The sequence below is a fragment of the Melozone crissalis genome, unplaced genomic scaffold (assembly GCF_028551555.1).
Source record: "Melozone crissalis strain CALT ecotype California unplaced genomic scaffold, PUWL_Pcris_2 ptg000032l_1, whole genome shotgun sequence".
Taxonomy (NCBI): Eukaryota; Metazoa; Chordata; class Aves; order Passeriformes; family Passerellidae; genus Melozone; species Melozone crissalis.
The window spans coordinates 1,962,270-1,976,120 of record NW_026535810.1 but is presented as its reverse complement, the minus strand read 5'-3'; the positions used below and the strand labels follow the sequence as shown (position 1 = coordinate 1,976,120).

At 53.4% G+C, this 13,851-nt stretch overlaps 1 protein-coding gene across 1 annotated transcript; it reads left to right on the top strand.

Annotated features, from left to right (window-relative positions):
- The first annotated feature begins 375 nt into the window (after positions 1-375).
- On the top strand, positions 376-13,819 carry RAB5C (RAB5C, member RAS oncogene family). The gene is made up of 6 exons (XM_054281572.1): positions 376-449; positions 9,465-9,703; positions 10,662-10,813; positions 11,116-11,238; positions 11,959-12,052; positions 12,798-13,819. The coding sequence occupies exons 2-6, from the start codon at positions 9,538-9,540 to the stop codon at positions 12,911-12,913; spliced, it is 651 nt and encodes a 216-aa protein (XP_054137547.1). The 5' UTR covers positions 376-449; positions 9,465-9,537; the 3' UTR covers positions 12,914-13,819.
- Positions 13,820-13,851: the final 32 nt, after the last annotated feature.

Sequence of the window (13,851 nt, the reverse complement as noted above, 5' to 3'; positions counted from 1 at the left end):
GTCTCCGGTGGGGTCTCCCGTTTGCCCGGGGGTCACGGCCGCTGCCGCCCCTCCGCGGCTGTAGTTCGCGTTGTTCCGCCCCGCCTCTCCCACGCTCCCCGCAACACCGAGAAATAAAGGCTTTATTTTTCCAGCTCCGGCTCCGCTCAGTCTCCGTCCGCCGCCGCCTCGCCTTGTCCGGGGGCCCCCCCGAGTCCCCCACGGGGCCGGTCTCACCGGGACTCTCCCGGACTACAACTCCCAGCAGCCCCCGCGAGAGCGCCAGCACGCATAGCTCACCTAAGGGGCGGGGCGAGGGCGGGGCGGGAGCGGGTGATTGACAGCTGCGCCTGCCTATGGCCACAGAGTGGGGGCGGAAAGGGGTGGTCGGTCCCGGAAGCGGAACGGGAAAAGGCGGAAGTAGAGGCCGGGGCCTGCGAGACGCACCGGCGGGAGCGGCGCTGCGGGCGGTGAGTGCGGCCGCGCCCGCGCCTTGCGCCCTGAGGCGACCGAGCCCGGCCCGAGGCTGCGGACGCGTTCCCCGGGATCTCCCCCGGCGGAGGGTGGCAGCCGCGCCCCGCTGCTTCGGGGGCTCCGTGGCGGGAGCGGAGCGGGGCTCGGTGGCGCCGCTGTGTCGGGCGGGGCGATGCCGGGGCTGGAGCGGACGGGCGGCGCCGCTGGCGGGGCGGGGGCTCAGAGCGGCCGGGAAGCCTCTCCGTCCGCCGGCCTAGCGGGGCCCTGGTGCGGGGCGAGGCGGGGCGGCGGCGGCTCCGGCCTGGCGGTACCGGGGGGTGCTGAGCGCTAACGGGAGCCCGGAGCACCGTGCCCGGCTCGGGGCAGACGTCCCGGCGGCGCTCTGGGTGCTCGGCTCGGGTTCCTCCCGTGAGCAGGAGCGGCTCCCGGCACAGCGGGACCGAGCAGCGGCAGCCGGTACCGAAGAGCTGTGTCCCGGTTCCGTGTGTCACAGCCGTGGCTGAGCGGGAGCTGAATGGGGTTGGGTGAGGTGTGGTACCGGCACAGACGGGGTTTTACGGTGGGATTGTGTTTTGTAGCTGCTCAGCCCCTGAGGGGGCGATGGGAGCTGCAGGGGCTGGGAGGCTCCATGAACTGAGGTGAGGGACGTGTTTGGTTTGTGCAAATGCTCCAGGGAGCCTGTCCTGGGTACCAAACCCAGCCCTGTGCTCCTCCAGGACCCTTATGAAGGGAAACCCATGGAGTTGGAGGATCCTGAAAGCCCCCACAGGCTGCAAGGGCATTTTGGAGCTGCTAAAGTGAAGGAGGTGACTTGGTTGGCGCAAATTCTCCACGGAGCCTGTCCTGGGTCACTGAGGCTGCCAAAGCCATCCCTGTGCTCCTCCAGGGTCCTTGTGAAGGGAAACCCATGGAGCTGGAGAGTCCTGAGCAAGGCTCATAGGCTGCAGGGACATTTTGGAGCTGCTAAACTGAAGGAGGTGACTTGGTTTGCTGTAAATGCTGCCAAGCCCAGCCCTGTGCCCCTTTAGGGCTCTTCTGAAGGGAAACCCATGGGGCTGGAGGGTCCTGAAGGGCTCATGGGCTGCAAGAACGTTTTGGAGCTGCTGAAGTGAGGGAGGTGACTTGGTTGGTGCAAATTCTCCACGGAGCCTGTCCTGGGTCACTGCTGCTGCCAAAACCAGCTCTATGCCCCTCCAGGGCTCCAGTGAAGGGAAACCCATGGAGTTGGAGGGTCCTGAAAGGCCCCACGGGCTGCAGGGACACTTTGGAGCTGCTGGAGTGAAGGGGAGGTGACTTGGTTTGCTGTAAATGCTCCACAGAGCCTCTCCTGGGTCATGAGGCTGCCAAACCCAGTCCTGTGCCCCTCCAGGGCCCTTCTGAAGGGAAACCCACGGGGCTGGAGGGTCCTGAAAGGCCCACAGGACATTTTGTGGCTTGTCTGTAAGGGAATCCCCAGCCAGGCTGTGCTTGGAGCTCTGTCACAGCAGCACAGACCCTGCTGTGTGAGCTGGACCCTGCTGGGGTTGCACCAGCAGTGTGAGCAACAGGTCTGCCCTGCTAAATCCTGGGGAAAAACTGCTCAGATCTTATTGCTGGTGATGCTCAGGGCTGCTGGGGCTGGGGGTGGTGTGGGAGCTGCAGGAGCCCAGGCCAGCTCTGACCTTGGCTGTTTGCAGCCCTGCAGGGAGGCTGGGGAGGAGAACATGGAGAAGGACTATTTTAAGGCTGCTGTGGAACAACTTGCATCTGCTATTCTTAGCTTTTTGTGCGGAGGGTCAGCGCACTTGAGCTGCCCTGTTTGCAGCCTCACCCTGGGCCTGTGCTCTGCTGGGGCTCCTGAGCCACCTCTGAGCCTTGGGCAGCCAGCTCAGCCCGTTGTCTTGGCTTGCCATGCAGTCTGAGGGTGCTTCCTGCAAATACTGGATGTCCACTCTGCCTTGGCTCTGAAAGCATTTTACATTTCTTTTCAGCTCACCTGGGTGATGAGGTGAAAGAGCTGTGTCTGAAAAGGCTCAGAATTCAGGGTTGTAGCTGTAGGTGCATTCCTGGGGTGAGGCAAGCAGGTAAAGCACGAGCCTGGCTGGATCTGGGAGCTGAAGGACAGGAATGTTTGGGGTCATAGCTGGGTCTCAGTGTTGAAATCACCTCAGACCCCTCATGAGTCACAGAAATTTGCTGCAACAGTCAATACCTTCAGATCAAAAATCTGCTTCTGGGGTGGCCTTCTCTGCTAAGAGGCTCTGGCTGATTTAGCTGACATTTGATTGCAGGTTGTGCAGGCAGTGAGGGGTCTCTGTAAGCTCTTTAATGCCTCTCCAGGTGATGGAACAACCCAGGCAAGGTGAGATGGACTCCTGGAGAGGGGTTGAGTTACTGGGGAGCAGGAGGGAAAGGCTGGCTTGGCATGTGGATATGAATATAGTGAGATAAAACCTTTATCTAGTTTGGCATTAGATTATTTTGCTTTCCTGTGAAACCAGTGATGTGTTGGTGTAGTTGTTCTGAGATTTCACCAATTTTTAGATTTCCCAGCCAACTGGATGGTTGGGCAGTGTGTAGAGGAACTGTTTGGTGATATGTGTGTGTGTGTGTCCTTGGCCAAATTGTTGTGCTGGGATGTGGGATTATCTCCATCCCAGCAAAGCCCTTTTACATCTCAACAGGGATCAGCTCCAGGGTTCCTCTGGGCCCTGCCAGTCTCAGCTCTGCATCCAAACTTCTTCACAGTTCTGCATGGTGGTCATGGCATCTCCCTGGGGAGGGAGGGGAGGGAATCCAAGTGCTTTCAGACACAGGAAATGAAATGGGAACGCTTCTAATGAAGTGGGTGTAGCCCAGAGTATTCCTGTCAGCAGACTTAAAAGAGGATAGAATGTAGAAATGTTGGAGTCAGCTGTTTTCTTCCCTTGGGGTATGAAGTTTGCAGCCTCTTATGCAAGTCCTGAGAAGTTGTCAGAATTACTCTGAAAACACTTAGACAGTGGCCAGAAACAGGAAACCTTCCTGGATGTGACAGAACTGAGGAGGCACAAAATCCATCTGAGCTCTGGGGGGAATGCTGTCCTCCCCTGGAGCACAGGAATGAGCTGCTGGAGCAACTCTGCACAAACAGATAAGAAAACACTGGTTTTCATGTTTGCTTTGGTTTGGTAGCACTCCAAATAAGGAGCTGCTTGAGGCAGGAGATCTTTGTGCAGTCTGGGAAAGATATTCTGAAGGTCACAGATTCTTTGCAGTGCAGGTGGCAGTTTGCTGCTTTGCATTGCTGATGTTGCCTTCTTGCTGCCTGACTGAATAGTGGGTGCTATCCAAGGCATGCTGAGTGTCTGCTCCAAGGGAAGCTGTGGCTGTTGGGGCCATCTGAACAGGAGTTCAACAACTTTTGCTGAAGAGTTAAAACCTTGATGCTTTTGTTCCATTTGAGTCAGTCCAGGCTGCATCTATGAGTGGATTCTCCATCCTTGAGGATAATTGGAAGTGGGTGGGGGAGCCACTGTGGGACAGGGAGCCTGTGGGCAGCTAAATGGGAGATGGAGGTGATGTAAAACTCTTCCACACAAGCCTGTGCTGGAGGGATTGTCACAGCAGGGTGGTGGCCTTGAAATCTCTGGGGATGGAGTTGTTTTGGAAAAGCTGCTTTGGAAAAAACAGCTGGCTGCTCCAGAGGCCATGGATGTGCAAATGTCAGGAAACAGATGTGTGTGTAACAGCATGAGAGGGAGATGGTACTGATTCAGGTCTGTAGGTGAATGAATAGTTCAACTTTAGAGTGGAAATCCTATTTACCTCTAAATGAAAGTGAGTGTGTGCAAGTCTTTGTGAATCTCAGATGTGGGACTGCACGGAGAAGTTGTTACAGTGTCATAAGTTAGTCACAGCCATGGGAGAGCTGCTGAAAGTGCTGCCTGAGCTGATTTGGGTCTGTGTATCTGCACTTCAGGGCTCTGGTGCAGCTCCTGCCAGCTGAAGTGGAGACTGGCCCAGCTCAGGGCATTCCTGAGCTCCAGACTGTCCTTGCTGAGCAGGGCTCTGAGGGCTCATTTTTGGGGAGGGAGAAGGTGGAAGGGCAGAGAGTATTGTCTGTGGAAGGGCATTTTCTGTGGGAAAGCAGAGTATTTTCTGTGGAAATGTGGAGTATTGAAACTCACGCACTCTTGGAGTGAGGCCAGCAGGTAAAGCATGAGCCTGGTTGGATTTGGCACTGAGCTCTGCAGGTTAAATGTTTCCTGGTTCTCCTCCTCTGTAAGAGCTGGGTCTGTTCCTCCTTTCTCTGCAGCCTGAACCCTCCTGCAGGGTCCAGGCTTTTTCTGGTTAATCATATTGATGAGTTGGAATATTAGGTTGATGCTCCATGCTGTGCTAGTGTGCTCTGTTTGTGGCTCTGGTGGCACCCACGCGTTCTTTCTGCAGGTCCTGCTTGTGCAAATTGCTCCTGATCCATGTCCTGAAGCTGATCTGCAGCCCTGGGCAGTGTGAGGTGAAGCAAAACCACTGGGTAACTTCAGGGCTTCCTTTGCCAAGGAATTCATGTAACACTGTCAGCTATTTAACGAGATAAATACTTCACTGGGGCTTTTGTCTTGAGTATCTTGGTTCTGAGCCAGCAAATCTCCAGTGAAGCAACTCCTTGCATAGCTGAGGGCAGCAGCAGCAGTTTGGGTAACCAGAGGCTTCAGGGTTGGGTTTCTAAATATCCTCAGCTTTCAGAGTAGTTTTTGCTACTGGGTGAACACAGGGCAAAAATATCAGATTCTCTAACTTCTGACACCTTAAGTGAGCAGCTTCCTGCAGGGGATCTGACAGTAATTCCCACGTGGAGATTTGTGTTCTTGTCCTGGGTAGGTTTGTTTGAAATGGGCTCTGGTGCTATTCCCCATCATCCTGGGAGTTATGGAGAATGCTCTTGCACTTGGGCAGGCAGGGAGTGCAGCAGCCATGGCATGTGCTTTCTCATTTAGGGCACTCAGATTCTTGAATTTAATATTCTAACCCCTTCCAGCAAACCCTGGCAGGCAGAGGAGGGCTTGGAGGAGCACAAACTGCAGAAGTGACAGACCTGGAGCTCTCACTTGTGGGACAGCATCAGGAATTGGTGCTTGGCTTTGATCTCAAAGCAAACAAGAGACTATGCTGAGAGTTCACAATAAAAAAATCAGCTTTTGCTGTGGGATGCAGAGCTCCTGTGTGTGCTTCAGTGAGCAGGAGGTGGGTAGGGCAGGTAAACAAACAGCAAGAGCCTTTTCATGGGTTGAAATGCAGTTGTGATCTCCCAGCTGCTGGGTTTCACTAGTTTATAGAAACTAGGAGGAGAATTAATGCCTGTTCATCTTGATTACAGGAGTACCCCTTCCTTCTCATGGCCTTGACAGCCTGAATTAACCAGACAAGCTGGGGTTTCAGCTGCTTTCCCTTGTCTGTGTGGTGCTGCTGTGGTTATTTTGGTCTGCCTGGCCCCTGGCTCGAGTGTCAGTGCTGGGGTTCTGTGGGGAGCAGGGAGGGTGAGTGCCCAATCAATCCTGTGCTGGAAGAGCTGGGAGGATGAGCAGGAAGAAATGGCTTCACACAGCAGGGAGTTCAGTGTCACTGGTGCGTGTGGGCTGATCCAGCACAGCTCCAGGCTGTGCAGTTCAGCTGCAGAGCCGAGTTCTGCCTGCCTGGAATCCTCAAACATCTTGGCATTGGCAGAAAGTTCCTGTCCTGCCAGGGAGTGTGCAGCATTGGTGGCACTTCCTTGGGTATTTGCTTCTTCCTGTGACCATCAGCTGCTCATCCAGGTCTTGGCTGTGTCCTGAGCCCAAGGGCCACCAGTTAGGGTCTCCAAATTCCACTTCAAACATCTGAAAGATCTGGCAACTTCTCATGTGAGCATGAAGCCATATAATCTTGTATCCAAGCCTCAAACCACCGTTAGATGATGATCTGGTTCTCCATGATTGGACCAGCTCTGGCTGCTGCTCTGCTTGCACTGACCAGTGGCTGTCCACAGTGAGCTCAGATGGCAAAATGCATCGAGATCTGCCTGTTGCCTCTGCAGAGCTGAGTCCTGCCTGCCCAGAATCCTCAAACATCTTGGCATTGGCAGAAAGTTCCTGTCCTGTCAGGGAGTGTGTTTGCTGTCTGCAGCATTGATGGGAACTTCCTTTGGTTATTTGCATCCTCCTGTGACCCTCAGCTGCTCATCCAGGTCTGTGTCCTTAGCCAAGGCCACCAGTTAGGGTCTCTAAATTCCACTCAAACATCTGAAAGATATGGCAACTTCTCATGAAGCCATATAAGCATCAAACCACCCTTAGATGATGATCTGGTTCTCCATAATTGCAGCAGCTCTGCACTGACCAGTGCCTCTCCACAGTGAGCTCAACCCAGATGTGCTCACCTAACTCTGTTGGAGCTCCTGTAGCACAAGCAGATGGCAAAATGCATCAAGATCTGCCTGTTGCCTCTGCAGAGCTGAGTCCTGCCTGCCTGGAATCCTCAAACATGTTGGCAGAAAGTTCCTGTCCTGCCAGGGAGTGTGTTTGCTGTCTGCAGCGTTGGTGGCACTTCCTTGGGTCATTTGCATCCTCCTGTGATCATCAGCTGCTCACCCAGGTCTGTGTCCTTAGCCAAGGCCACCAGTGACCACTTAGGGTCTCCAAATTCCACTTCAAACATCTGAAAGATCTGGCAACTTCTCATGTGAACATGAAGCCATATAATCTTTTATAATCTTGTATCCAAGCATGAAACCACCCTTAGATGATGATCTGGTTCTCCATAACTGGAACAGCTCTGTTGCCCTGCTTGCACTGACCAGTGGCTGTCCATACTGAGCTCAACCCAGATGTGCTCACCTAATTCTGTTGGAGCTCCTGTAGCACAAGCAGATGGCAAAATGCATCAAGATCTGTGAAATACAGGTCAGGCTAAGACTTGAGGATGTCAACAAGCTCATTTCCTTGTTTTGCTCTGGGAATGACCACTATCAGATTTCAGGAGGCCTTAACTCAAGCACACAGTGATTTCACACGGTGTTTGTGCACAATGTTGCTCTGGGAGCAGCAGTGGAGCTGATAGACTGCCCAGGGAGTTATAAATACAAGGTTAAACCAAAGCTGTTCCCTTGCAAGCTCTCTTTAGAGGGAAAACTCCAAAAAGTGGAAGCTTCTTCAGGCTGGTAGAGATGCAGAGCTGCTGCTGAGCATCTTGAAGCTGGTGGTGACCAAGCTGCTCCTGGGCAGAGCAAGCAATGCTGCAGCCTCACTGTCCAGCAAAGCCAGTTGTTGGTCTGTTTGATATCAAACTTTCTCATCCTGTCAGTGTTTGCCCTTCCTCAGCAGAGGAAGAGGAGTCCTGACTGTGCTACTTGCAAGGAGCCAGCTCAGAATTACAATATCTTCACTGCTTAACCCAACACTGGGACTCGGAGCAATGGCTTCACAGCTCTGGCTCCTAAAACATCCCACAGCACTCAGGAGTTTCACTCCTCTATTTCTGTCCTACCTGCCAGATCTGGTACCAGTTTAACAGCTGATGTGTGACTTCCTCCTGCTCAGAGCCATTTGAGGTGAGATGTCTCCAGGTCAGTGGATTTGTGTTGTGTGAGCTGCTGGGTTCTCCAGCTGCTGGCACTCACAGGCTCCAGAGCAGCTCTGAAATGGCTGCAGGTTCCCTGTCAAGCTGTGGGATTGTTTAAACTTGAGCCATAGTTAAAGGAACCTGAAGCAGTCACAGCTGGACAGGCCCTGCCCTGGAAAGCAGCTCTTTGAAACTCTTCTCTGTGCTGAGGAGGCTTGAGCTTTGTTCGCAGGACACTCTGCTCCAGTTTGACCTGTTTTAAACTTATTCATGGGTATCTAATTGCTGGGAGAATGCAGGATGTACACAGGGGTACTCAGGAAGAGGAGAAATTGGCTTTTGGGGCATTTTCTTGCAGCAAACAGCCTGATTTAGGAGAGTAGAAGGGAAAGTGGTGATCCACAGCAGATGCAGTCAGCTGTAGCATTTATCATGCACAGGGAAGTGGGAGTTGTGAAGGCTACAGGAAATGTGCCTAAATCTGTAACTGTGTACTTGGAAAGCATTCCTGTTCTCTGCAGGCAGCAGAGCTCAGTGCTTAGGGAGGCCTTGGGATTCACTTGTGGGAAACTCTGGATGCAGATCAGCTTGTCCTGCTGTTCCTGCCATGGTTTTGTGCTTCTGCAGCACTCTGGAGGTTGGTGCTGGGGAGTGCTTGGCAGTGCTGATCCCAGGGGATGCTGTCTGTCCATGAGCAGTCCATGTGAGGAGCAGCAGCCTGGTGACCTGGAATGCTGTGGGGTAAAGGTGTGAGGCACTGGGGTGGGTGTGGGAATTCCTGGTGTGCTGCAGGAATGGGAAGGAGAACTGCTGAGGGCACAGTCTGTGCCCAGAGAGCAGCTGCTGGCAGGTGCCTTTCACCTCCTCAGTGCCCCCCCTGTAGCACCCCCAGAACCTGCTTGGCCCCAGGGCCATCCTTGGGCCCTCTGGGAGGTGCAGAATGTTGTGGTGGAAGTGGCTCAGGACAAACAGACAGCTCTAGAAATTCCTTTTGTCCAAGTGCCTCGTGACCTGCAGAGCTGCCTGCTGCCACTGTGGCACTGGGATGGCTCTGGACAGCACTGATAGTGTGAAGTTGCTTCCTTGTGAACTCAGGGAAGGAGGAGGGAGCTAAAGGTCAGGCTCAGGTACCTCTGTGAGCTGAGTAATTGCTGTTTGAGCAGACAAAGCCCTGGTAACACCCCTTGTGTGCTGGGTGCTCCTTACCTGCCTCACCCCAGCAAGGTGTGTGCAGCATCCACGCAGGGTGGAAGGGCTGGAGGGCCCCACTGGTGGGGAGGAGAGCTTGTATCACCATTACCTCTTTCCCAGGGAGGCTCTGCACACTGAGATCCTGCTGCCTGGCAGGAGCTGCTCTGTGTGCTCACACTGTGGGAAGGAGCCACCACCAGTCTGTGCTGATCTGGTACAGCTGGTCCCTTGAGCCTGTCACTAACTCTGACCTCCCCTTCCAGTTGCAACCTGCCTACAGGTGGAGAACCTGCAGCATCCTTAACTCCAGGCACTCCTGCACTTAGACCAACCACGATGGCAGGTCGAGGTGGAGCTGCCCGACCGAATGGACCAGCTGCTGGGAACAAAATCTGCCAGTTCAAACTCGTCCTGCTGGGAGAGTCAGCGGTGGGGAAGTCCAGCCTGGTCCTGCGCTTCGTCAAGGGGCAGTTCCACGAGTACCAGGAGAGCACAATTGGAGGTGAGTGCCAGCTCCAGGAGGTGCTGACCTTGCTGGGGCAGGCTGGGGTGTCAGGAACAAGACTGGCTATTTTGGTTTGGGTTTTTGGCTATAAATAGAGCCAAGCTGTTCGTGCTTTAACTCTTGGTTCACAATTTGTTGGTGTAATGATCAGCAAAGCACAGAATAACTCTATGGCAACCCCACACTTTGCCTCTGAGGCTTTGTTTCCAGTGCCTCAGCTCCAGCTTCTAATTGGAACCGAGGCCTTTGGCTTGGTTTATGGCCCTTAATTATCTTTTCAGACCATGACCTGGGATTTTGGGGCTGTTTCTAGCCTGATTCTGTTAACTGTTTTCACAGTGCTTTCAGGTCTAGTAGTTTATTAGCTTGAAATCATTAGCAAGGTGTTATCAATCAACCAAAGGCTGGTTGGCACGTGGGTCTCTGAGCAGCAGCACTGGAGGGTGTCCTGAGAAAAGGCTTGAGTTGTCTCTCTGTCACCTGTGCAGGGTGCAAGCACAGCTGAAAACGTGATTAAATGGCAAGCAGGGCCTAATGCCCCTCTGTGGAGGGCTGTGCTCTGCCCCAGTCTGTGTCTGTGCCTCTGTGCTGGGTGTAACACAAGGGACAACAACCAGTTCCTAAACTGGGCTGTGTGGTGTGAGTGGGCTGAGTTTGGTGCCGTTGTTGGTGCTCCCCAGGTCTGATCTTGGTGCTGCCACAACTGGACTCTGTGATCCCTGTCAGGGCTGCTGGGAGGGTCTGGGAATTACACAATTACAAGCACTGTGGATGCTCCAGGGGCTGGCTGCTGCTTGGGCCCTCTGGGCCACCTTCCTGTCCTGTGTGACACTTCTGGGTTGTGACACAGCTGCCACAGCGAGTGGCACCGGCCTGTCCAGGGCTCAGCTCAGAGCTGCTCTGAGCTCCTGTGCTGGCTCTGGGCCCTGCTGAGGCAAACCCCCTTGTGTTGCAGCTGCCTTCCTCACACAGACAGTGTGTCTGGATGACACAACGGTGAAGTTTGAGATCTGGGACACGGCGGGGCAGGAGCGATACCACAGCCTGGCCCCCATGTACTACCGGGGCGCCCAGGCTGCCATCGTGGTCTACGACATCACCAACACAGTGAGTCTGGGCAGGGCTGCCTGGGGGGCTGCCAGGGTGTTCTCCCTGTGCCAGGGGCTGCTCCTTGGGGCTGTGTCCTGCTCACAGCCTTGCAGGTACCTGGCTGGGGCTGCCAAGTTCTTAAAAGCTGCTCACGGCCTCTTCCTCAGCTCCGGCCAAGGCTGGGAGCTGATAAAGGATCCTGCTGCCAAGTGCTGCAGAGGCAGGACTCTTCTCACAGGAAAGCCTTGTTCTAATCATATCTGCCCTCTGGATTCCTACATGGCTGCCCTTCCTGACTGCTGCCTCCTGTTTGCTTCCAGGACACATTTGTACGAGCCAAGAACTGGGTGAAAGAGTTGCAGAGGCAGGCTAGCCCCAATATTGTAATTGCACTAGCAGGAAACAAGGCAGACCTTGCTAACAAGAGAGCTGTGGACTTCCAGGTGAGTGAGAATCCAGAGAAGCTGTTACCCTTGCAGGTCAGGAATGGATATTTTTGCTTAAGTGAGGGAGGTGGCAGCTATATAAAATGTGGTTTGAAGGAGAATGAAAGTGAAGTTTTGTGCTGAGGACTGCAGGATGCCACTGAGCAGGGTCTGTGCCCTTGCTTCTGTAACAACACGTGTGGCCCTGGCTGGTGAAAGTCCTTGTGAATGTGGAGGAGGAGGAGGAGGCCCACAGAGCACAAACTTCTGTCCTCATCCTCCTTTGCTGCCTTACTCACGTGGGAATGTCTGCAGGGTGTGAAACAGCATCTTCTGGGTATGAGGCACACGAGGAATCACTCCCAGCTCGTTCTCTGCTCTTCACAGCTCTTACCTCACCTGAGGCAAGCACTCAGGAGAGGTTCTTACCCAGCCCTTGCACAGGGTTGCTCGTGGTGCCCTGCAATGGGTGGCACACTGCCAGCTGCCCCAGCTCCCTTCAGGTGCTGTGTGGCTCAGTCAGGCTGTCCCCAGCCCAGCTGGGGGACACTGGCTGCTGCTGGAGCATGTCCCTGGGTTGTCCAGGCCAGATGGGAGCAGGGACAGGTTTGGGAATTTCTGGCCCAGGGTGGGACACAGTGTTTCTCCAGCAGTTAGTGTGTTGACAAGTGAAGTGCACAAAGTCTGCTCAGGCCTCCTGCCAGGCTGCTTTTAGCACTCTGCTGTGGTTGTTTGTAGGATGCACAGACATATGCAGATGACAACAGCTTGCTGTTCATGGAGACGTCAGCGAAGACAGCGATGAATGTGAATGAAATCTTCATGGCAATAGGTACAGCTTCTGTGTGGGGCTGGGGCACTCTGAGTGCCAGCACTGCAGCCCAGGAGGGTCCTGTGTCACCCAGGGCTGGTGGCTCTTACAGTTTGCCACACTGGTGTGATTGGTCATTCCCTGAGTGTGTGGGGCTTTAAACCTTGCAAAGGTTCCCTGAGTCTGGGGTGGTGATGGAGATGGGAGCAGGTCTGATGCCAGCCAGAGCCGAGGAAGGGGTGGCAAAATGCACAAATGTATGTTTGTGCTGTCCCAAACTCTGCTGGAGCAGGCTGCACCCAGCCTGGGATGCACAGTGTGAGGAATTTGGCTGTGGTGGTGTTCACAGGGGTCCCAGGATGAGGGAAGAGATGAGAATCTTGGCTCCATGTTTCAGAAGGCTGATTTTTTTATTTTATTATTTTATTATATTAAAAGTAAATGATGTATTAAAACTATACTAAAAGAATAGAAGAAAGGATTTCATCAGAAGGCTGGCAAGGAATAGAAAGGAGTGATAATAAAATCTTGTGACTGACCAGAGAGTCCGAGACAGCTGGACTGTGATTGGTGTCATGTGGTTGTTTTTAATTAATGGCCAATCAAAGATCCACCTGTTGCATTCCACAGCAGCAGATAATTATTGTTTACATTTTGTTTCTGAGGCTTCTCAGCTTCTCAGGAGAAAAAATCCTAACCAAAGGATTTTTCACAAGATGTGTCTGTGACAGTTGGAGAACCCTGCTAACACCCTGTTCCTTCCTAGCCAAGAAACTGCCAAAAAACGAACCCCAGAACGCTCCTGGTGGCCCGGGCAGGAATCGGGTGGTGGACCTTCAGGAGAGCAGCCAGCCCAGCAGAAGCCAGTGCTGCAGCAACTGAGCAGCTGCTGCAGCCCACGAGCCCTTGGAGGAGTGACTGGAACCCACGCTAACGATCGCACTTACCGTAGGGCGGCCGCTGCCGGCGCCGCCGTGATTCTCCATCCCTTTCTGATCATAGGCTGGAGGGAGTTCTTCCACCTGCACCTTTCTGTACAAATACTAATTCAATTCTAAGTCTTAAGTCACTTTTTTAATATATGAACTTCTGCTCTTCCCTCTTCCTGGTGGTGGTGGATGCAGGAGCTGGTGTCTGCCCAGCCAGCGTGGCCGTCCCGCAGGTGAGGCCAGCAGCAGCCAGGTCCCACAGCACTGTAGTTCACTATGGGAAACAAAGGGATATTGGGACACGTGTTTAAGGTTCCCTGTCTGTAAGAGCTGAGGCTGATCCCGTACGATGTGCCCAGAACAACCACTAAACTGTAGCATTAGAGACAAACTCCGGCTCTTGGGCCACTTATTGACCAAATCAATGATGAGTATTTGGGGTGGGGCAGAGGGAAGCAAAACTGGTTTCTTCTGTATTTTGTATTGTATGTTTCTCCATGTAACCAATCAGTATCTTGTCAATATAGTACATCCAACGAGCTGCCTGTTGTCTTTCTTTGTGTTGGACTCCAGCATGCCAACTCTTCTTTTCTCTCGGTTCTGTCGTAATGCACTAATCCTGTTGCAACTTTTGCAAAAAAAAATCTTGTATAGAAATTTGTCCTTTTCTTGATGGTTGTGATGCCACTAATATTGTTAACCCTGCTCTGGTGGGAATACACAAGGTTTGCTGATGTACAGAGGTGGGGTGGGGGAAACCTTGGGTAACCTGTTGGTGGGAATGACATGTATTGCAAAAGCCTGTAATTCCACAAAGAATGAAGGGAGGTATTAAATGGCTTCTGTTGCCAGACTCTAACTGATGTTGGCTGCTGCCTAGTGCCTAATGCA